Source organism: Salvia hispanica, chromosome 4 (genome assembly GCF_023119035.1).
Source record: "Salvia hispanica cultivar TCC Black 2014 chromosome 4, UniMelb_Shisp_WGS_1.0, whole genome shotgun sequence".
NCBI lineage: Eukaryota > Viridiplantae > Streptophyta > Magnoliopsida > Lamiales > Lamiaceae > Salvia > Salvia hispanica.
In genome coordinates this window covers 33,712,963-33,735,214 of record NC_062968.1, presented here as the reverse complement: position 1 = coordinate 33,735,214, position 22,252 = coordinate 33,712,963, and the positions used below count along the sequence as shown (strand labels likewise).

The 22,252-nt window shown below is 36.9% G+C and overlaps 4 protein-coding genes and 2 long non-coding RNA genes across 7 annotated transcripts; 3 read left to right on the top strand and 3 right to left on the bottom strand.

Annotated features, from left to right (window-relative positions):
• Positions 1-1,024: 1,024 nt before the first annotated feature.
• LOC125219024 lies at positions 1,025-1,773 on the bottom strand. Its single transcript, XR_007176057.1, has 2 exons — positions 1,707-1,773; positions 1,025-1,248 (listed from the first exon to the last, which is right to left on the bottom strand). It is a non-coding gene; the product is annotated as an uncharacterized LOC125219024 (long non-coding RNA).
• Positions 1,774-2,832: 1,059 nt separating this feature from the next.
• On the top strand, positions 2,833-3,838 carry LOC125219335. The gene is made up of 2 exons (XR_007176115.1): positions 2,833-3,467; positions 3,597-3,838. It is a non-coding gene; the product is annotated as an uncharacterized LOC125219335 (long non-coding RNA).
• Positions 3,839-4,312: 474 nt separating this feature from the next.
• On the top strand, positions 4,313-8,433 carry LOC125218118 (sphingoid long-chain bases kinase 2, mitochondrial). Of its 2 annotated transcripts, XR_007175882.1 has the most exons (13): positions 4,313-4,636; positions 4,828-4,904; positions 5,307-5,360; positions 5,450-5,509; positions 6,002-6,076; positions 6,174-6,220; positions 6,326-6,366; positions 6,483-6,567; positions 6,687-6,801; positions 6,898-7,020; positions 7,172-7,258; positions 7,419-7,519; positions 7,869-7,887. XR_007175882.1 is itself a non-coding variant. In XM_048119719.1 (12 exons), exons 1-12 carry the CDS (start codon positions 4,483-4,485, stop codon positions 7,996-7,998), a joined length of 1,062 nt encoding a protein of 353 aa, XP_047975676.1. In that variant the 5' UTR covers positions 4,322-4,482; the 3' UTR covers positions 7,999-8,433. The 2 variants fall into 2 exon arrangements, 1 of the variants encoding a protein (XP_047975676.1); XM_048119719.1 differs by lacking the exon at positions 7,172-7,258 and having other exon boundaries at positions 4,322-4,636; positions 7,869-8,433.
• Positions 8,434-12,477: 4,044 nt separating this feature from the next.
• Positions 12,478-14,851, top strand: LOC125223105 (probable polygalacturonase). Its single transcript, XM_048126087.1, has 6 exons — positions 12,478-12,611; positions 12,683-13,033; positions 13,284-13,404; positions 13,489-13,663; positions 13,747-13,817; positions 14,064-14,851. Exons 2-6 carry the CDS (start codon positions 12,683-12,685, stop codon positions 14,753-14,755), a joined length of 1,410 nt encoding a protein of 469 aa, XP_047982044.1. The 5' UTR covers positions 12,478-12,611; the 3' UTR covers positions 14,756-14,851.
• A 29-nt stretch (positions 14,852-14,880) lies between these two features.
• Positions 14,881-17,873, bottom strand: LOC125223106 (mitogen-activated protein kinase 4-like). Its single transcript, XM_048126088.1, has 6 exons — positions 16,944-17,873; positions 16,231-16,360; positions 16,024-16,161; positions 15,533-15,865; positions 15,224-15,407; positions 14,881-15,138 (listed from the first exon to the last, which is right to left on the bottom strand). Exons 1-6 carry the CDS (start codon positions 17,114-17,116, stop codon positions 14,966-14,968), a joined length of 1,131 nt encoding a protein of 376 aa, XP_047982045.1. The 5' UTR covers positions 17,117-17,873; the 3' UTR covers positions 14,881-14,965.
• Positions 17,874-18,154: 281 nt separating this feature from the next.
• Positions 18,155-21,324, bottom strand: LOC125223107 (protein BPS1, chloroplastic-like). Its single transcript, XM_048126089.1, has 2 exons — positions 21,199-21,324; positions 18,155-19,303 (listed from the first exon to the last, which is right to left on the bottom strand). The coding sequence occupies exon 2, from the start codon at positions 19,288-19,290 to the stop codon at positions 18,226-18,228; it is 1,065 nt and encodes a 354-aa protein (XP_047982046.1). The 5' UTR covers positions 19,291-19,303; positions 21,199-21,324; the 3' UTR covers positions 18,155-18,225.
• Positions 21,325-22,252: the final 928 nt, after the last annotated feature.

The window sequence follows — 22,252 nt, the reverse complement described above, 5'->3', positions numbered from 1 at the left end:
GTTTTTAAAAAATTTGGAAAGTAAAATGATTCCTAGTTACTTGTTACATTATTGCGTTTGATTGAATTATAAGAAAATTAAATAAAATAATCAGATTCCTAAAATTAGGGAATTTAATATAAAATATGAGGATTCTTTTTCCTCCACTAATTTAAGTATTCTTTTTTCTTAATCTAGGATTTTAAAAGAATGGTTTTCTCACACGCTCCACTCAGTATTTCTTCATTCTTCATCTATGTTTTCACTGTATATTATATTCAAGTTAAATACGTACATTTTCTTCTTCAAGATTTCATTTATAACTCAAATTTCGAAGTAAAATTCTTAATTAGTTGGTAGAAGTATAATGATTAATTTGAATTGCGACATATCCAATCAATATTTATTAGTTGAGAATCATCTAAAAAAATTAGCACCCAGAAAGAAGATGAAAAAGCAATAGTTGAAATCATAGGAGTATTTTTTATTGGATTTTAATTTCGCGGAATTGTTTTTTGTAGTTTGCTTAACTTACGATCAAAGTTTATTTGATCATTAAGCTTAATCTATACCACTTCTATGATTTTTCTGAATTTATAGATGTTGTGGTTTAATCTACAATTATTTATATCAACCTTGTTTTCTATTGAAAGAAAGTTTTGTTTAATTCAAATTTATAATAATTTCATTGTTCGAATTTATGTAAATAATGTATTTTTAATATATTCATTTAATTATATGAAAATGATAATTTATGAATTGTTTCCAAACACATGAATCATATTCTACTGGATTCATATTCTTAAGAATTACATTCCAAAGGAATCAAAATCCTAAAATCATAATCCTAATAAGAATCATAATCCAGAAATCATAATCTCAGAAATCATTTTTCCTGACAACTTTACATTCATGCGAGGCTATAATGTAATGTATATATAGTGGGAGAAAGATCTAATGTCACGACCACAACTCCCTAGTGCTAGTGAGCGTAGCTATTTCGCGACTAAACAATTTTCAGTAATCAAGGGACAACAATAAAAAGGATGAAATCACTTAAATCAATAGTATCAAAGGCATATGGGTACATAGTCAAAACGTGTTCAGAGTATCAAGACTAAGTTCATAGCTTTCTAGCACATAATTCTAGATTTGCAGCGGAAGAGTCCAAGACAAAATAGCACGTATGAAGACATGCTACTTTGGGCTACCTAACTACTTATTTAAAAAGCTTGTCCCAACACCTTCGCCTGCTCGTCCACGTTCAACCTGCACATTTGAAAAAAACATGCAGGGCTGAGTATTTGATATACTCAGTGGGCACATTGCCAAAAATGGTTCTATCTTTAATTGTCAATGCCACAGTTGAGTGATCACGGGGTTTTACTTAAAAGACCCGAGTCACTAAAATACTTTTCCTTTAGTAAAGATTTGATTGCGCAATCACATAACATAGATATACCATATCTGAAACTGATGTGAACCGGGAATGTGGCCACATTCCACGACGGTCACTGGACCGGCCAACTCCTTTGTTAGCTCACGGTCCCCTCATGTGTACACTAGTCCGAGTAGGGTTTGCGGCCCTACTGGGACCCGAATTCGATTTAACTAAATTGGCATAGCCAAGCAGATAGGTAATCATAAAACAAAACATGGCATGACAACATACTTGAGCAAAGATTCACATTTTCATACTGAAATCACGTTTTGAAAGAAATGTTCACCTCAAAAGCTAAAGCTCCTTCCGAAATTTCCTTAACTTGGTCTTAGATGACGTTCGAAGACGTCCCTTTAGGAACAAAATAATACTTAATTAGATTTTTGAGATATCCATTAAGCTTAAACATGAATGCTTCCTAAGTGCGTGATCATTTTATTCTTCCTCTAAATTTTCTAGAAGAGTTCTAGAATTCTTGAATATTAATTAAATCAGTAGATTTAATTAAATTGGGAAAATTATTCGCTTAACTTGAGGGTGTTACCTCCTAAGCCATTCATTTAAGTACTAAAAATTTGGCTCGAGGTCTATTCATCGTTAGCGTATCGTAATTTCTTAAAATTAATCATTTGAGCACTCTTGCTAATTTCCGGAAAAATTTGACTTATCTTCGTAGAATTAATTTGCGGACTATTAATTATTAAGTCCATAACATCAAAGGGCCCATGATTTAATTAGATCCCTCATACCTACTTTAATTTAATTAGTGGCCTAACTTAAAACTTAATTGATGAAGTGGCCCAAAAAGAAAATTAGCCAACTTAAACATGAGTCCACCAAGCCTGGCCCAAACTAAACACTCCCCCATATCCATCGTTCTCTCTCATTTCATCAAAATCAAAAATCCCCAAATTGAAGAATAGAATCCCTAAATTCTTCTCCCCTCTTCGTCTCGGCTACATCGCCGCTCCACTTGGGTCGCCGGAGCACCGCCGGCTCCAGTTCCTCGGCGTCACGGAGACTCCGGCGGCTCGTGCCAGCAACCTCCATCTCCGTCCAGCTTTCTCTCTTTCCCGGATAGAACAACGTCTCTTCAATCTCTCGTCTTCTCCGGCGAATTCACGCTCGGAGTGACCCATTTCGCGGTCGACCGACGCTGTTCGTTGTTCGGCCCGACAGCCCTTGCCGCTGCTCCGCCGTCGGGTCGCCGCTGTCTCGCAGTCAGCGCTGCCCGGAAAGAGGAGGCATCGCCTCCCTCCGTTCCCTCTCTCGGCTACTACACTGTGGTGCAGTACTATTGCCCTTCCCGCCTTTGCCGCGCTGCTGAGACCTCACCGGTAGCCTCTGCCGGCGTGCTTGATGCCGCCACCGCTCGTGAGCCACGCCGCTTCATCGGCAGTAGCTAAGTTCCTACCCTCTCTCTCTTAGTTCTTTTACAGTTAGCTAAAAGTTGGATTTTTTTTTTTGAAGGTTCATGGTATTAGAGTTGAACGGATTATGGTTCTTTTCGGAAATTTTCATACTATGCTTTGAGTTTTATGCGTACAAGTTATGCTTGTGCTTTATGTTCTATACATGATAAGGTTATTTCCCATATGATCATGTTATGATGTTCTAAGTGGATGAAAAAAAATGAGGTATATAGGGGAGTATGTGCTACCTGATTCCTTGTGGTTGGTGGATTGGGAAAAACTCCCGCATCTAAAGGTCTTTGAGAGGCATAGCGACCTCCACTCACTCTCTTACTCTCGGTTGTGAATTGTGGGGAGAAAGCAAGAAATTTTGAAGTGGTGAGTGAAAGGGAGTTCGAATGTGGTGTGGAGGGGCTTTTTATAGGCTGATTTTGTGTACTTTAGAGGGAGTTAATGAGGCTGATCTCCTTTTGTTTTTATGCCCAGCATATCTCTTGTCTTTTGATCCTCACTACTTTTTATTAATGAAACTTGGTGTTAGGCTTGGTTCCAAAACCTTGCATTGATGTGCTTTTGTTTGCTTTTGAAGTGTACAAGAAGGTTGCAGGGGCTGTTTTGAAGAGAGGGTGTTGCAGGTATTGACTTGCCCCTTTTGGGTATATCCTAGTCTCTCATTGGTAAAGGAAAGTTGCCTCAAGTTCCTAATAGTAGCTCCCTTTAATTCTTCTTGTCTCCCAAATAAAAAGTTTATTTTTACCTTGCAGGTGGAACTGCAAGTCTCGGCTGCCACCTTGCTGCCTTGGGCCTGACGGGCTGCTCGAAACAGGTCGCGACTTGGGCTTAAAGAGGGAGGCCCGAAGTGAAATAAATGAAATCCTAATTTTCCTCTCATCGCTTCATTCAAACATTTGTAATTAGATGCTAGTTCATTATGTATGTAAGGTACTCGAACGCCTTTGGTTCGAAAATATTTTGTATGCATATTCGAGGTTGTTTTGCTTGCTAACTTCTTACTTTAGCTTTTATCTCTTTGCGAACCTCACCATTAAACATAAACAAGGAAATGTAACGATTTCCATTCGATCATGAATCAAGAGAACGAAAATTTTGTAGTTCGTCATTAAGCATTAACGTAACGGGGTAATTAAAGAAGCGGGTATTACATCTAATTATCTAATAAGATTGGTAATATTTCTCAGACATGAAAAACAGGCATAAATATGAATCAAGCAATTGAGAAACACGTGAATTTATTGAAAAAAAAAAGGTGAGTGAATACGAACCTGAGTATAAATTAAGAAATATACATTATACACAAATGTGATATAGGTGCTAGCTTTATTAATTAGCCTTTTTAATTTAAATCGATTTGCTATAAAATAAATAGTTATAGATACTGAACAAATATAATTGGAATAAAATGAAAAGGAGACGCATATGGTTATTTTGAATTTAGAAGTCCGCATCTGTTGACAAAGTCCGATGATTATTAATGTAACGGCGGCCAACGGAGCACAAACTCAAAGCACTAATCACTTAATCACTCAATCAAGATACTTTGCCTTCAAAATCTTATCGCTTAATTATTATCCGATATAGAAACTACGATATCCGGATAATATATACGCACAATTTTATGCGACAGCAATTATGATTTCGTGTGCAGTGGCGGCGATCATCCCAATGGCTAAGCCCTCGTTTATCAGAGCAGAGCAACCGCTCGCTTCGGATCTCACCGCCGACTTTACGGGCGGTGGCGCCACCTCTCGCCGCCGAGACCTCGTCTTCGTCGTCAATCCTCGAGGTTTCTTTCTTTCGATTTTTTCTATGCTGCGAATTGTGGGGATTTATTCGTGATATGTGCTTATACTGTTCATCGAAGAGTCTGCGGTTGTTGAAATCTGGTTTTGTGTGAATTGTCGTTTCCTGTTGAGGATTCAGTGCTTATCTGCTAAATGCTATGCTATTGGTCTAAAATGGTTGAAACTGGAGCAGGAGCTAATGGAAGGACTGGCAAGGAGTGGAAGAAACTATTGCCTTTCCTGAGGTCTCGCCTTCGTTCTGATTGCAATGTGAGTAAGCGTTTTCATCAAATAAATACGCGATTTGAGTTTTTGGTGCTGTTGGAAGGTTATTTGGTAAATTGGATTTGGTGATTGAACGTTGCATTTACAATCAGTTAGTTCTAATAATTCGAGACTAATTTTGCCAGTCTCTGTTACTGGATTATTGGCAATTGTGTTTTTAGTATGGCCTTGATGTACTAGTGAGACTCAGAATGTATTTCAGCTGTTCCACTAGTCCTATCACAAAATAATGCATATGAATATTTCAATATACCTATCTTGTTGCATTCTCACTTGGCCTTGTTTCGCTAGCTCTGAATCAAGGAATTTGCTGTTTCCACTGTCTAATAATACTAGTATATCTTATTCAATACATTTAATTTTATCATTTTTTTATATTCTGGTCAGATATGCGAATCTCTGACTTCTGGTCCGTGCCATGCCATTGATATTACAAGGGAGGTGAGAAAAACTAACTACAAAAGTAGTATTATGTTTGACTGACTGCATTGGACACAAAATATGGAGTCTGAGTCATATTCTGTGGTTAGGCCATACGTGAGGGTGCTGATGCAGTGATTGCGGTAGGAGGTGACGGAACCCTTCATGAGGTGTGTTTTCGTCCTTTACCATTAACTAGTATCATCGTTATATAAGCTTTGAGGGAAATGACTAATTACAAGCTGCACAATAGTATATCACATAAGCTTTGAGGGAAACGACTAATTACAAGCTGCATATTCACCGGCGGATACAATAATGTGCCAATGTAAGAGGAGTTAAGCTTTTTTCTTTAACTAACAAAAATGATTAAAAGGCTGCACCTACTATATGATAACCAACTAGTGATTAGATTATAAATGAGATATCTGAAACTATGTGAGATCAGCTTATATTGCAGTTCAGAACTCTGTTTCATGATATTTTAGGTTTTCTAGAAGTAGGTAATACAGCATTTCTGATATAAATGTGAAACTTCAGTAAGTATATCCTTGTGAGTTATAAGAGGCTCATTCAAAATATAAATGTACTCATTTTTCACACTAAATATTGGCCTCCTGTCATTCTGTTGAAATATTGCCCAACTAATCTAATAATTGTAGGTCGTTAATGGCTTCTTCTGGGGTGGGAAACCAGTTTCTGATCACGACCAATCTGGCCATACAACTGCTCTTGGTGTAAGTGAATATAATTTTCTTATAAATGCATCATAATTTGTTCTTATATGATAAGTTGAATACATATATTTGTTTACCTACTATTTTCTCTCTACAGCTTATTCCCTTGGGAACTGGATCTGACTTTGCTAGAACATTTGGCTGGTCAGCTCAATCTCCTGATTTTGGTTTTCCTAGAGGAGGTTTCTGTCACTTATAATAACCTTTGACTAGCTACTAATGTGATTCAGTTTTCTTTGTTTATATCAGGAAAAATGACCCTTATGAAGCCATTGAACGCATTTCGAGAGGTAAACTTGCTACTTGTTGATCCTTTTGGGGTACTTTTTCACCTTGTCAGATTTTGTAACTGAATGCAACCCTACAACACTAAGTGCTTTTATTTTCCCTTCTCATGTATTTTCAGGGATAAGATCTCGCATTGATGTTGGCGTTATTACTGGAGAGAGTGCAGAGTCGCACTATTTCATAAATGTTGCTGATGTTCATTTGTAAGCATAACTTTGTTGGCAATGCTTGAATTCATTTGTAAACATAAATTTGTGGGCAACGCTTTGTGTCCTTGAATGTATATCATGGCTCTTTACCTCTAGTTATGGCAACCTTGCAGGAGCGCTAAGGCCGGTTATTATGCATCAAGATACAAGAAGTTTGGTAATTTGTGTTATGTTATAGGTGCTTTGCAAGCATTTTTTGGCCATCACAACCAGGATCTTAGAATAAAGGTATTAATCTTAATTTGTTTCTTAGTCAAATTTATCTTGCCCTGTGTATCAACTTTTTCATAAAATAATCTTCCACTCTCTGTCAATGTCGCAAAGGTTGACGATGGTGACTGGGAAGTTTATTCCCAGGTAACAGCTCTTTGCGTTGGGAATGCCAAATATTTTGGTGGTGGAATGAAGATTACACCAAACGCACATCCGTCTAGCAGGAATTTTGAGGTGCAATGGATACATGTTTAGCTAGGGCTATAAACAACCCCATCCCAACCAAATATATAGGCCTAGATTTCGCTCAAATCAAATGTATTAACTTAGCAGGTGGCTAAAACTTGGTTCACAAATACTCATTTATCAACTTAAATGTGCTCAGGCTTGTACAAGATGCAAGTTCAAGTTCAAGTTCATGTTCAAGAATGAACTGAACTTAGGGCTCGGCAATAGTCAATAGGCTTGAAAAGTGAGTAGTTCGTGAGCTGACGGGCCAAATCTACTGTCCTCGAGCTCAGCTTGTTAATTATTCAATAAGCTTTTTCTTTAGCAAAAACCCGAACTGAATCACAGCAAGATGCAATAATATAAAGAAAAGGAAGTCATAGCCCAAACTTGCTTTCTTTCAGGTGGTTGCTCTTCAGGACTTCAAATGGTATGATTTCATCCTCAAGCTGCACAAGCTATACAATGGAACTCACTTGTCTGTGAAAAATGTATCTTCTAGAAGGTAAACTATGTGGGAATTATTTTCCCTTTCTCATTTATATTTCACTTATTAGCTACAATCCCTGGTTTTGGAGCTTCAGCATATCATAGACCTAATGCTGTAATCAAATTTTAATATGAAATTGGCCACATCAATGGTCCAACAGAAATTAATCTCATGTTTCTGAACGTAATGAGTGCCTGATGTAAGTCTGCAACTTATGAAGAGGGGGAAGGCTATGTGACTAAGTGCCAGCCTAAATATTGTCTTCTATCCTACTTTTCTCAGTTTAAAATTGCTTGCTTATATCTGTTTATGATCTGCCAAATGTTATACTCTTTACATGGAATATTCCTCTGTATTCTTCCAGTGCATGGACAATTGAAGTCGAGGAGATTGGTGGCAGTCGCAGTATATTTGTCCAGTCGGATGGGGAATATTTGGGATTCCTTCCAAGAAAGTTCAGCATTTTGCCTAGTGTAATAGAAATGATATCCTAGCACCTTCCTCAAATACGAGTAAGTTATATGCTTAAGAAAAAGCTGCTCCCAAGTGTCATTAAGTTCCAGTTTTGTCGAGCGCGGCCACACACTCACTATGAAAAAGAAGAGTCCAGCATGTCCCACCTGAAAAGAACGGGGTTTCCAGTATATTCGTGCTAATAAGGACGTAAACTAGGGTTAAGGATAGCATTTTTTGGGAGGATGCATGTTTTATTGGTTTTTTCCCCAACAGCCATCCAGCTTTTGTTATCGCCTTAGTTTCTTAAGCATATTTTTAGATTTATCCTAAAAGAATGTGAATCTTATTTGGAAAAACAACGAACTTTCGAATGTTCTGTACGTTTAAAAAGTTGTTTGGGAGCAAAGCAATCTTGGTTTGTAGTACTAACAAACAATTCTAGACTAGTAAATATCGGTTTGTTTTGTTTCGAAGCTTCTTTGTTGAGCCGTGCATGTATTAATTATTGGTTGATCAAAGGAATTTCTTGGTAATTTTAATGGACATGGAAAATTTGAAGCTGTTTATTTGCCACTTTTGTAGAATGAAGGTGGTGGAGGGGGGAAATTCCCTACCACGATTGATTTGCCACTTCATACTTATAAAATACTCCTATATGAATAGACTATAAAATTTCGAACAACTCATTTTTCCAGGTAAAATATGTTCGCAGGAGAGAGTGATAAACTTATAGTACTAGTATAAATCTTTGCCTAAAAGTTACTCCCTCCAACCCACGATAACTCAATCAGAGTCTTATTTACTATTTTGGTTCGTCCCACTGTAAGAGTTATATTTTACCTTAAATGGTAAGTATGACTCATATTCTACCAACTTATTTATTAGTACTCTCATGTCCCATAAGAATATGCATTTTTTCCATTTTAGTCCGTCTCACAAGAATATGCACTTTCTAATTTTGGAAAGTCTTTTCTTTCTAATGAGATGTGACCTATTCTCCACTAACAATACTTTAATTACTTTTTCTCTTTACCTCTCTCTTACTTTACCAATTTTACATTAAAACCTGTGTCAAACTCAAGTACATATTTTTTTGGGGACGAATGGTGTATAAAATTAATATATATAAGTTGAACTCATATTCCACTAACTTATACAACCCACTTTTTTTTTGCATTTCTTAAAACTCATGTCATAACTAAATAGGACTCGTATTGCGAGACATAGGAAGTATAAATTTATAGTACTATTGTTTACAATTCTTGAAGAAACCAAATCTACTATGGATAATTTGATCATTTTGTACTTTATCAATCAATTTTATACAAAGTACCTCCGTCCAATCTGAAATGATCAACTTCTTTTTAGCATATAATTTAAGAAATTAATTTTTTATTGTGTTAAATAAAAAATGAATAAAATTAAAAAAAATAGAGGGAGAATAAAATAGTAGAAATAGTAAATAGTTAGACAATAGAAAAAATGTTGCTTTTTATTGACCACGGACAATTAAAATTTTGTGGGATAGGTTTAAAATATGATCATTCAAAATAAACATAAAAAGTACTCCTTCTCTGTCCCATCTTAAGCAAGATGTTCTATTTTTGGACCTGTTTTGGAAAATGATACTAGTAAATAGTTATAGTTGAGATAAAATTAAGTAAGAGAGAATATAATGTAAACGCGAGTCTTTTCTACAATATTTTCTCTTTTAATTTTATCTTCACTTTAACTATTTACAATTATTTTTTTAAAACAGATGCGAAAAACAAACGTCATTGTAGATGATTTGGTAGTCACTTTGATGCTTTGAGCAAACACACCCATATTCTTTACACTTTTGTAAGTTGTCAACCGAATAAATATACACCTTTTTTTTCTACATATATTACTTGAAAAACTGAATTAGTAAAATGAAATATTAGGATCTGGGATTTAGGATTTAGGGTTCTATTAAATTAAAAAAAATGTTATTCCACTTTTATTTGAAGATGAATTTTATTCTTTCAAAAGAAAATTTATAATTTAATTTACACATACATACACATTCAATCCATTATTGGATGATTCGAGACGAATAGTGAAGGGTTGGTTTGATGTAGGAAAGAAACAAAAGAAAATTATTTGTTGGTGAGCTAAAAAAGGGCTCTCGTGACCGGGAAACAAAGCCTTGTGACTCTAATAAGATGACAAAAATTCACATTACTTTCAAATTAAATACTCCCTATGTTAGTATTACAATAATAACTACAAACAAACCATTTCTTGATGTGTGGCTAGAAAGGATTCAACCCAAATCAGCATTGGAGGTGGTATGTTTATATACCACTTTCTAATGCTCTCTCTACTTTTTATGCCATCTTACTAGGCCATTTAGTATCATTTTTTATGTAATAATAGTAGTTCCATATACAATAGAGCCTACTCTTATTTTACATTAATAATTTGGTGGACTATCCGCTATCGGCATGAAATGATCACATTGCTTCAGAAAAATTTGATTAGGTAAATACACATCCGAACAAGATATAGTTAGGTATGAATCTCAGAATTTGATGTATACGAGAGTTCATTTCGTTAGTGGAACTTAATTCTACAATCTTATCCTTTAGTATTCTTAAGTTCAATAAAAAGTTAATGAGTAGTACGAATCCAAAATTTTAATTTTAATACTCCAGGTTATGGAGTATCTATCAAAACTAACACGTTACCTATATTAGTTAGTGTCACACCAAGTTGGATATGAATTTAAATACTATAAGATAAATTGTCGGGAAAATTATAAACTTTCATCAAATGCTGGCCAATCTTGCAATTTTAAAAAATAGCTAATTACTAGTCTATAATAATTTTGACATTTTGTATTTGGACAAATTGGGCATCATGTTGAAACCGGAATCCATAATTTTTACATATTAATCAATGACCCCATCTATTTGTACTCTCTGTCCCTATGTACGAGATGCGTTTTATTTTCAGCGCTTGTTTTAAAAAAATGATAATAAATAGTTAAAGTGAAAATATGATAAAGTAATAGAGAGAATAATATAAAGAAGAATTATCTTTATGTTATTTTCTTTCTTACTTTACTTTTTCCCTCTACATTATTTTATTTATTATCATTTTTTTTAAATGAGTACTCAAAATGAAATGTCTCTATTACAAAGGGGCAAAGGAGGTATGATCTAGATGTTGTAATCCATAATTTTTTTAATTTATACTGTTTCCGTCCAAAAAAAATAGAGCACATTCATTTATGGAAAGTTTTCAACAAATAATAACCCTACACATCATTCCACTAACACTACTTTTCACTTACTTTTTCTCCTTCTCTCTTACTTTATCAATTCTACATTAAAACCCGTGACATATACAACTTGCTCTATTTTTTGTGGACGGAGGGAGTATATCACTAATAAAAGTCATTGATTTTAGTGACAAATGTAGAATAGAAGACTAGGCTAAACAACTACTCCTTCCGTTCCATAGTAATAGAGACATTTCATTTTGCGCACTTATTTTGAAAAAACAATTATAAATAGTTAAAATAGAGAAAAAGTAAAGTAAAGAGATAATATTGCAGATAAGACTCTTCACTATATTATTTTCTCTTTTACTTTACTCTCTCTTCACTTTAACTATTTAATACTATCATTTTTTGCAGAAAATAAAATGTCTCTATTACTGTGGAACGAAGGAAATAATATCTTAGCTTTTCAAACTATATCTAATACTGTATCGCCGAACCTGAATGAATATAGATAAAAATGTGAAAATTATTATTAATATAAATGATAATAGGGTTTCATATTCCACTAACTTTTTCTCTCATATTTCATTTAAAATTAGGATATATAAGTGAGTCATGTATTCTATTAATTTTTTCCATCTATTTTTTTTAATATTTCTTAAAACTCATACCCTGTACCGCTGAGAAATAGAACTCCTAGCGACGGATGAAGGGAGTATATTGGTGAGACTGTAGATGGTATATTTGGTTGGAGAAATAAAAGGCGGTGTTAAATTTGGGAGGTACGCGTGGGGTGTGGTGGGACCTACGGGACGGTTGCCCGTGAAGAAGTGGGTCGGCAGTAGTGGAGAGGCTCACGGGATGGAATCATGGAAGCACACACACTCAATCACTCACCAGTTTTTCTGGGACCCACTAACTACTTCCCAACTGAAACAAAACAAACAAATTCCACAGGGATAACTGCATATTGCACATAATTAATATTTTTATTTAGAAAAAAAAACTAAAAAACATCTTTTCATTTGCTAAAGAACCACCTTAAAATGAATATCCCTAATTTAATCTAACCTAAAGGTTGTATTTATAAAACATCCCTTTTATAATAACAATGAAAGTGCATTTTTTGAAATGAATAAGTGAGATTAATATAGACAAAGGTTGTGTGAGATACTCATGATTGAATAATTATATCTATAAGCTTGAATTTCCTTAAAATATTTAACGAATTAATGATTTAGTTTTTGTTTTAAAACCACGTGAAGAAAGTATGTACGTCACATTTCTGATGACTAAAAAACGAACTCATCTAAAATTCCGAATTGTATTACCAAACAGTTAAAGCTTGTATAAATATTCGATACACCAACAAAAGAATTCCTCATTCATTCAGCAGATCAGGTAGCCTAAATTTGACACACATTTTCATTTATCTTGGAAATTTATTTTATTGATTTGTTGTATTAAAACAGATGATGAAGGCAGCCCCGTTGTTGGTGGTGTTGGTTGTAGTTGTTGGAGTGACGATCTTGGACGGCGTCGAATGCCGGAAAACGAAACGGAGGATTCAAGAGTCTTTGGATTACTCCGCCATCAGCTGCAGAGCTCACACTGCATCGATACTTGACTTTGGTGGAGTGGGAGATGGCGCCACGCTCAACACCGGTGCCTTCCAGCAAGCGGTCGATCATCTCAGCCAATACGCATCCGAGGGCGGAGCTCAGCTCGTAGTTCCGCCCGGGAAATGGCTTACGGGGAGCTTCAACCTCACCAGCCATTTCACTCTCTATCTCCACAAAGATGCTGTCCTTCTTGCCTCTCAGGTATGTTTACATGCTCCATCAATCTCATTTAAAGCCAAATATTTCTTTTTCATCATATGATTTTAAAACACTCCATTAAGTCTCATTCAAAGCCAAACATTTCTTTTTCAACATAAGATTTTAAAGCACAGAGAATAGCCATCAGTCTCATTCAAAATGAAACATTTCTTTTTCAGCATATATTTTAACATTTTTATAAAACTGAGTGAGACGGATGGAGTATTAAATTGGAACGAGGATTTTGTTACAGGATATAAAGTCGTGGCCGGTGGTGGATCCTCTGCCGTCGTATGGGCATGGAAGGGATACGGCTGGTGGGAGGTATATCAGCCTTATATTTGGGACTAATCTCACTGATGTTGTTGTCACTGGTAACATATCCATATCCATCTTTTTTCATACATTTTCTTTGATCTTGCAAGGGGGGTTGTCTAAATTTGATTATGTTGAATTAGGTGAAAATGGAACAATTGATGGGCAGGGTGATCTGTGGTGGCAGCAGTTTCACAAGAGGAAGTTGAAATACACTAGGCCTTATCTCATTGAAATCATGCATTCAGACACAGTTCAGATATCCAATCTCACTTTTCTCAATTCTCCCTCATGGAATGTCCATCCAGTCTATAGCAGGTTTCTTCTCTCTCTCTCTCTCTCTCTCACACACACAAACCCACATACTCTTCCCATACCTAATCTGTTTTACATCTTGGTAGGAATGTCATCATCCAAGGGATCACAATTCTTGCCCCTGTCACTTCTCCTAATACAGATGGGATCAATCCAGGTACCTTGACTTCAAAAGTGTTCAATCTCTCTATGAGGGTTTGTTGATGCACACTGAACTTGCATTAGTATGATATTGTCCGTTTTTGGTTAAATCCTCAACGTATTTTTTTTCTTAGGACACTTCCTAAAAGCCCTCAGTCATGCTAATAGAGTATGAGTTACACTTCTTGTATTTTGCTAGCACATTTTCTAATTCTTCTGATGTAGAAAGATTTGATGTCCTAACAAGGTTCCTACTTTTCAGATTCTTGCACCAACACAAGAATTGAGGACACCTACATCGTCTCGGGTGACGACTGCATAGCGGTGAAGAGCGGGTGGGACGAGTATGGAATCAGCTACGGCATGCCCACCAAGCAGCTCGTCATCCGCCGCCTCACCTGCATCTCCCCCTACAGTGCTGCCATCGCCCTCGGGAGCGAGATGTCCGGCGGCATCCAGGATGTCAGGGCACAAGACATCACAGCCATCAACACAGAATCTGGGGTCAGAATCAAGACAGGAGTAGGCAGGGGAGGCTATGTCAAAGATATCTATGTAAAAGGCATGACTCTACACACAATGAAATGGGTTTTTTGGATGACCGGAAACTACGGCTCCCACGCCGACAACCACTACGACCCCAACGCCCTACCGGAGATCAAAGGGATAAACTACCGCGACGTCATTGCTGAAAATGCCACAATGGCAGCCCGCCTCGAAGGGATCGCTGGTGATCCCTTCACCGGCATCTGCATGTCCAACGTCACCATCAGGTTGGCAGCCAAGGCCAAGAAGTACCCGTGGACGTGCACGGACATCGCTGGGGTTACTGGAGGCGTGGTGCCGCCGCCATGCCAGCTTCTGCCAGCAGCAGGAGAAGGAGAAGGGATGTGTGATTTCCCTGCAGACAATCTACCTATAGATAATGTAGAGCTACAGACATGTTCATATTAGTGTCCTGCTTCCTTGTCTGCTTCAGACAATAATTATTGTGTAATGAAACATGCGGTTAAACTAAAAGCATTTCCAAATGAGTGTTATTGAGTTTTATCACTGAAAAATTTACTATGGTGCAAATATTAAGGTTAAACTTGAGCTTTTTTGTACAGCAATATACTGAACTGCAAAGATAATAGACAAATAAGTATCCACTACAATTATTCCTCAGTGAGTCGGGTCGGGGTTGAATTTTACAGACTCCCTCCAGATGAGCTCTTTGATGTTTTCTTCAGTGTAGGATGGCAGCTCAAAGTCAAAAACAAAAGGGCGGGGGCAGACAGGCTCCTCGTTGATGTCGTGTAGAGGCGCCAAGTACGGATGGCAGAGAGCCTCATCAGCTGCATATGATCATCAAACTTTCATAGTTACAGAACAAATCATATTGGAAAAGATAAATGAATGATTTGAGCACTAGAGCTATACCAGTAATACGCTTGCTTGGGTCGAAGACGAGCATTTTCTCTAGTAAATCCAGAGCGCTAGCTTTGTTGTTGGGGAATCTGGTGGAGAACTGTTGTTTCAAGTATTGCGGGAGCTGCCTAACGTATCTTCGGGCGTTGTCGCTCCTGAGAAAACCAAGGCTGGCATCGTCTGGAGAGCCTATGAGCTTTCAAAAGAACAGCAGACAGTAGAAAAGCATAAATATCCAGACAATAGTATAGATCAAACATAGGGGAAAAAAAAATTGTTTTTTTTTTGGGACATTATTATCTATTTGCAGGAAGTAGGTACCTCTGTGATGAGTCTCAACTGATGGACATAGTCTTTCCCTGGAAACAGAGGTTTTCTCGTCATGGTTTCGCCAAATATGCAGCCGACAGACCAGATATCGATTGCAGCTGTGTATTCAGAGCAGTTTAGGAGCAGCTCCGGTGCTCGATACCAGCGAGTGACAACATACTCGGTCATGAAATCAGTCTCAGATGTCGTCCTTGCAAGCCCAAAATCTCCGATTTTCAGATCACAGTTAGCATTGAGGAGCAAATTACTCGGTTTGAGGTCACGGTGCAACACATTTGCGGAATGAACGTATTTAAGTCCTCGCAGTATTTGGTAGAGAAAATACTGCAAAAGTTACAAGGAAATCACTTATCACATCCCACAACATTGAAAGTTTGAAACTAACATAACCACACACAAAATTCAAACATGTTCAAATGGTCTATTATAGTATGACCTAAAATCAGTTGCAAAGGAATGAAAGTAAGAAATCGAGGCCAAACCCGACAATGGTCGTCTGTCAATGTTTGGTTGGACTGGATAATATGGTGAAGATCAGTGTCCATGAGTTCATACACGATGTAGACATCGTTGAAGTTCTCCTTCTGAGGTGGCCGTATGATATCTTTGATTGCAATTACCTGCTTATATGTAAAAAATGAAATACATTGTCATGTTCCAAACATAAGTATATATATGTATGCTCTCACATTGTCATGATTCATGTGGCGCAGAAGTTTTATTTCTCGCAACGTCCTCTTTGCATCAATCCGGTTATCAAATGCATTGCCAATCTTCTTAATGGCTACCTCTTCACGTGTCTCGGAGTTTACAGCAGCGCTGAAGCAAAAGGATTAGTTAGGCTCAAACATAGAATTAAAGTAGAACAGAAAGACATAACCTTCTCAGAGGCATTAGCATAGAACTCAGAAACTAGGACAAAATACGAGTATATGCCATACTACAAGGACCTCCATAGGCACATGTAAAACTACACAACATAGAATTGCAGTGAACAAACTGGATATATTAAACACGTTGTTTTGGACAGTAGCCGTGACAAATTCTGTTTCGTAAGGTAGAACCAGTATGTCAAATATGAAGACAAGTTATGTAATAGTTTTTCCAGTTCACCTTTTCTCCAAAGTTTTGAAGAAATATGTCTTTGATTATTATGCCTGATAGCATTTTCAAGCATGTAAGAGTAGAATAGGCCTCATCAAAGCCAGACAACCACAAAACAGAGAGAGACGACATCGACACATCAAGTTCATAACCAAGAAAAACCAGAGGTGATCATCATTCCAAACCAAGTCCAAAATCACCATTTTCTATAAGCCTAAAGCATTGAACTCATCCAAAGAGGCCCAACAAATTCAAGACTCCAAATTTCGCCAAACATATTAGAAAGGAGAGTTATTACCAGACAATGCCATAAGCACCACGGCCGACAGGCCTAAAAGGAACATACTTCCTCGAAAGCTCAAATAGATTCCCGTAGACGTTGTACTGCATGTATGTCCCGCCATGAGTGGCCGCCCCTTTGATGTTATGCCCACCATGATCTGCTGAACCATAGCTCGACTCCACAGACATAGCCAAATATCAAACTAAAACAAACTCAACAATCCCAAGTTCAAAGATGATATGCTTCTTTTTGGGTTTTCTTCCTGATCAAAAGTGACCCCTGCCGCATTTAATTATGACGTCTGCTTTTTTATTACAAGGGTGGTGAATCTTAACTTTTCTAAAACTTGGCATGCTTTTTTATCAAATTTCTAGAGAGAGAGGACTGAGTGTGAACTTTTGAACTGGAATGACTCCAGATTACCCGTGAACAAAATTGACTTTTCTGAGGAGGATGGCTTTGCCATACACCTGGTTGCAGGTTGACTCTACAAACGTTGTCATTCTTCTTCAATCTAATATTGTTAATTCTACTACATATGCTAACATATAACACCACACATCATCACTAGTAATTATTTTCAGCAAATATCACGATTCCAAATTTTATTTCAAGAAACAGGTATCTGATAGATTCACTCAAAATGCGAATTCTTGATAAATTATTACTTGGTACAATTTTTTAATCTTGTCATATTATAGATCATATTCGAATACTCTTCTAACAAATCACGAACAATTTTTTTGACTGAAATCACACTTGTGACTTGTGCAAATAATTTTCAGTGTTCTTGAACCCCACCATTTTTCCTGCGAAATTCCCATCACCTTGGATACATATAATTGACCACAAATATTGACCAGAGCAAAAGCAATTTAGTCAAGTCAGCCATGTCTGCCTTTCAAATCCAATATTTCAAACCAGTATATAGAAGACCAAGAAAAACCACTTGATCAATCAATTCAACTCTACAAACATTTTGACATCCAACAATTGAAATAATTACTCTTTCAAAAAAGAGCTCGAATGATTACTGCAAAAACCATAAAAAATTCGGACAAAACATGCTAACACGAACTGTTATAGATATGATGCCATATTTATATTTATATTTATATTTCATCAATACTAATACTAATACTAATACTAATACTACTACATAGAGGTTCAACCATTTACCGATTATATGCCAGACACACACAGCAAACTCACACACATTTAGTAGATATTCAAACAGAAAAAACAATGCTTCTAAACTACACACTTGTGTACAAAGGAGTGAGTTTACATTTAACCTTCACCTAACCATTGGGCCTCCAACATTGATGTTCACTCGATGCACTCTATTAGATGCACTGCCACCAATCCTAAGGTTACCGAGTAAAGCATCACGTCCCATTAGGACTATCTGGAAGAACTTGTCTACGTCCTTTGCGAGTAGATCAAGTCCCTGTGAGAGTTTTTCTGCTGATTTTCCTAGATCTGATATCGAGTTTTCCAATACTTGAGCTTCAACCGCGTTCCCCCCTTCTTGCACAATTGGGTATAACTTCTTCACATCTGTGTCAACAGCTTCTAGCTCCTTCAGTATCGTGGTCCTCCCATTCGAATGTAGGCTTCTTATTTCAGTATTTACAAAAGCCTGGAGCTCAGAAAACGCCACTGCCCATGAGAAAGTTTCGGGAACCTGTAGGTCCAACAACTTCTTTGTGGAACCAGAGAATGCAGCGGCAAATATGCTACATACCAAGAGACTAACAACCTTGACTCCATACATTGCTTGCATCAAGATCTTTCCCTTGGCGGAGTTCTTGATTTTTGGTAAGTCCAGTTTTTCAGCCAGGACATCCATGGCAGAGAAGCAGTTTTCAAATCTTGGATTCTTCTTGGCAACATGTTGCTTCCATCTGTCGGCGGAAGAACGGGCACGTTCAAGCTGTTTTGCAGGAGCATCACCAAAGTTGCGCAAGACACATTTAAGAAAGAGGTGGCCCTGTTTCAGCTGAGATATCTCGGAGCTGAAAGCAATGCAGATATCAAGCAGCTGTACACTATCATCTAGATATGCATCTATCCATTTATCATCCCAATCAGAAACGGGGAGTTCAAGTGCCGTAATTAATGCTTTCACGTCGGTATGAATTTCACAGAGTGTGTCCATCGCAAACCTCATCCACGATAAGCGCAGGACATCATCTCTACCTACTGGCCTAAGATTTTTAATCCTACCCTGCAATGTCTCTTCAAAGGTATTCAACAAAGCAAGAAGTTTAGGGGACAGGTATGAACCCTTTGGTGACATCTTACGGAAAGGGTTTCCAAAGGGGAGGAAAGGCCTGTGTGGTTCTTGTGGGCGGCTCATTCTATTACACTAACTGCAAGAACATTAAAAAGAGCCAATAACAATAAGTAAAACACTCAGCCGAAAGACAATGGAAGAAAAACATAGTAATAGGAAAACATCGGTGCAAGGGTAGTTAGGAAATACTTGTAGCAGCAAAAACAGATCAAAGTCGCACATCAAAATACGCACATAGTTTATACATCAATGCAAGTTTTAGTAACTTCGCTCATATTTTCAAACCAACATGACAGCAAATCTTATACGAACCCTGCAAACATCATGGCTATCCAAAAAACAAACAAATTCTTCTGAATAAGCAATTCAATCTGCACCAAGTTGAAGAATATTGTATCCTATCATCAATGTTGTCAAATATCTGCCATGGCAGTGATATGGTGCTATGCCGTGGCGGTTTTTGGTGAAAATGCCATTGCCACACCGGTTTTTTTTGGCGGCACATGGCACCACCATAGCTATGATGGCGGTCAGTTTTGAATTTTCAGCGTCAATTTTGACTTCACTCCATTTACAGACTGGCCCAAATTTCAAATAAAAAGAGATTTAAGATTAAACAAAAAATCAGAACGATAAACCCTAAATCTTCTTCTTTCTTTCACCGAAAATTCTACCCTAGTGACACTGCCCACTATTGCCAGCCCACCACCCTCCAGCACGTCCCCCCTGCCTTCTTCCATAACCTCCTAGCCCAGCCCATTCACCCATATAACCAGGCCCCGTACTATTGAGGATAATTGAGATTTACACTATTATTATCAATTATGATAGCTTTATATTTTGTTGAACTAAGACTTTAGTTATTAGACATATTAATTGTTTGTGAAGTTATGCTTTAATGATTGTTATAAGAGTTTAGATTTTACATTGTTATTATTTTCTAATTTTTTGAATTTATATATATATATATTAGTAATATTTATTTATTTATCGACCACCATATCCCGCCATGCCGATACGCCATATCCCTATGGTGGTTTTTGGGCGGACCGCCGTAAGCCATCATACGCCATTGAAAACATTGCCTACCATGTCGAAATAACATACATGTAACCATTATCATATCATATAACATAGTAGAAATAGAATTCACCAAAACCAGATATACCTACTCTACTTGTCGGATATAATAATAGCACAAACACAAATTGGGTTCCTTGTGCTTGTTCAATTGTTTGAAGTTTGAACTTTTCCTTTTAATTTACAAAAAGCAGTCCTAATTTTCCAAGGTACATGAATTCTCCTTAAAATAAACAAAACTTGTAAGTTGTAAATATCAGCACGACAGGACACCTTTCATGTGATATAGATGATGTAATCCTAATTCCATTCACTCAACCCAACAAAATTCTCCAGGTTTTGGGCATAAAAGTGCAAATTAGACATGTCCACCACCCAAAGATGAAGAAAGCAAAAACATTTACCCAGATCTAACATTTTAACCAAAATACTAGTAGTACTATCTTAGCCCTCTAAGATTGTAATTGAATAATACAAATCTAGCCAACAAAACAACCAAGAACAGGAAGCCATGGAAACTCTCAGTTCTTCACCGATTTAAACAGTCAACGCAGATATTATCCCTCAACCGTCACATTCAAACTCGAAAAATGCGAACTCAGGATTCTTAATACTAACTACATGTCACGAAACACGAAAACAATCACAACAACACTAACAAAAAATATCAGCCAAACAACTCATAATCAAGATAAATCAACACAATTTCCAGAAATCCAGCCAAAATCTATCAGATACTCACCCAATACTCGTTCAACGACTCATATCATCACCGATTATCGCAAACTATAGCCATACCATAAATACACATAAAATCCATGGAACATGGAGCAGAAACAGGTATATGCAAACATATGAAATCGATCTCGAGATAAAAAAGCATTTCTGTACCTGAAACAGAACTCAAAGACGAGTAGAGAATTGGCAAAGCTTCGCAGAGAGTCTTCGCAAAATGTAGGGTTGTAGAAACTGAATTGAATTGCAAAATTGCAGATAATAGTTGTATAATTGTGGGTGGGGGCTGTTGGAACAGGTGGCCAACTCTAATTGGCCGATGTATTTTATGTAAGGTGGGGGTTCATGTAGAAGGTTAAAGTGCGCGAAATCTGGCCGTTGATCAAGGCGTGTTTAATCATTCGATACTTCTTCTCCTACGGATTGTCAAAATTGTACTCCTATGCCACAGCAGACTCTCTTGACCCAAAATATTACATAAATGAAAAATATATCAATCCCTTAGTTCTAATTTGAATTGGACAAGAAATGTATAGAAAAGTTTGCTTGAAAAAAATAGTAAATTGTGGAACTCAGTTTTTAAGATTAGTTTTACAATAAAATATGAGTAGAGTGAGTTAGTGGAATGTAAGACCTATTTACTATTTATGATAAAACTAAAGTGTGACAATTAAGTTGGGACGGATCAAAATGGAAAAGAGTGACATAAGTTGGGATAGAGGGAGTATTTCTTTTTGTGATATCCCAGCTATTGAATCATTTCCTTTTTTATAAAAACAAATAAAACAGTCAATCATTATTACCTTATTCTGTCACATACTTTACTCTCTCATCTTTCCTACTTTTCAACGCATTTTTTTAATCTTTATAATCAAAAGTTTTGACTCAACTTAATTGGGATGAAGAGAGTGGAGTACTCTATTATTAATCGCCGTAAAAGTCTCCCTTTTTCTTTCATTTATTGATCAATATCTATTTGTGTAAAGAAATACTGCTCTTTTCATTCCATAACAGTGAAGTCATTTTTTCTATTTATCAAAAAAGCAGTAATTTTTTTTCTCTCACTTAGAGCATCTCCAATGGTACTTCGGCCAGAAATCGGCCAGCAGTTTCTCCCCCTGCCACGTCAGCAGCACTAAAAATCCACCTGCCACATCAGATTTAGGCCACCATAAGTCAACCGCAATAAAAATAATTCAAAAAATACTAC

Excerpts from the sequence above, each read along its gene's own strand:
- LOC125218118 (XM_048119719.1), top strand. The coding sequence starts at position 4,483 with ATGATTTCGTGTGCAGTGGCGGCGATCATCCCAATGGCTAAGCCCTCG. Across the intron at positions 4,637-4,827 it reads CTTCGTCGTCAATCCTCGAG|GAGCTAATGGAAGGACTGGC; the intron begins GTTTCTTTCTTT and ends AAACTGGAGCAG. Across the intron at positions 7,021-7,418 it reads CGTCTAGCAGGAATTTTGAG|GTGGTTGCTCTTCAGGACTT; the intron begins GTGCAATGGATA and ends GCTTTCTTTCAG.
- LOC125223105 (XM_048126087.1), top strand. The coding sequence starts at position 12,683 with ATGATGAAGGCAGCCCCGTTGTTGGTGGTGTTGGTTGTAGTTGTTGGA. Across the intron at positions 13,034-13,283 it reads CTGTCCTTCTTGCCTCTCAG|GATATAAAGTCGTGGCCGGT; the intron begins GTATGTTTACAT and ends ATTTTGTTACAG. Across the intron at positions 13,818-14,063 it reads TACAGATGGGATCAATCCAG|ATTCTTGCACCAACACAAGA; the intron begins GTACCTTGACTT and ends CCTACTTTTCAG.
- LOC125223106 (XM_048126088.1), bottom strand. The coding sequence starts at position 17,116 with ATGTCTGTGGAGTCGAGCTATGGTTCAGCAGATCATGGTGGGCATAAC. Across the intron at positions 16,162-16,230 it reads GCCACATGAATCATGACAAT|GTAATTGCAATCAAAGATAT; the intron begins GTGAGAGCATAC and ends ACATATAAGCAG. Across the intron at positions 15,408-15,532 it reads AGTTGAGACTCATCACAGAG|CTCATAGGCTCTCCAGACGA; the intron begins GTACCTACTTCC and ends TTCTTTTGAAAG.
- LOC125223107 (XM_048126089.1), bottom strand. The coding sequence starts at position 19,290 with ATGAGCCGCCCACAAGAACCACACAGGCCTTTCCTCCCCTTTGGAAAC.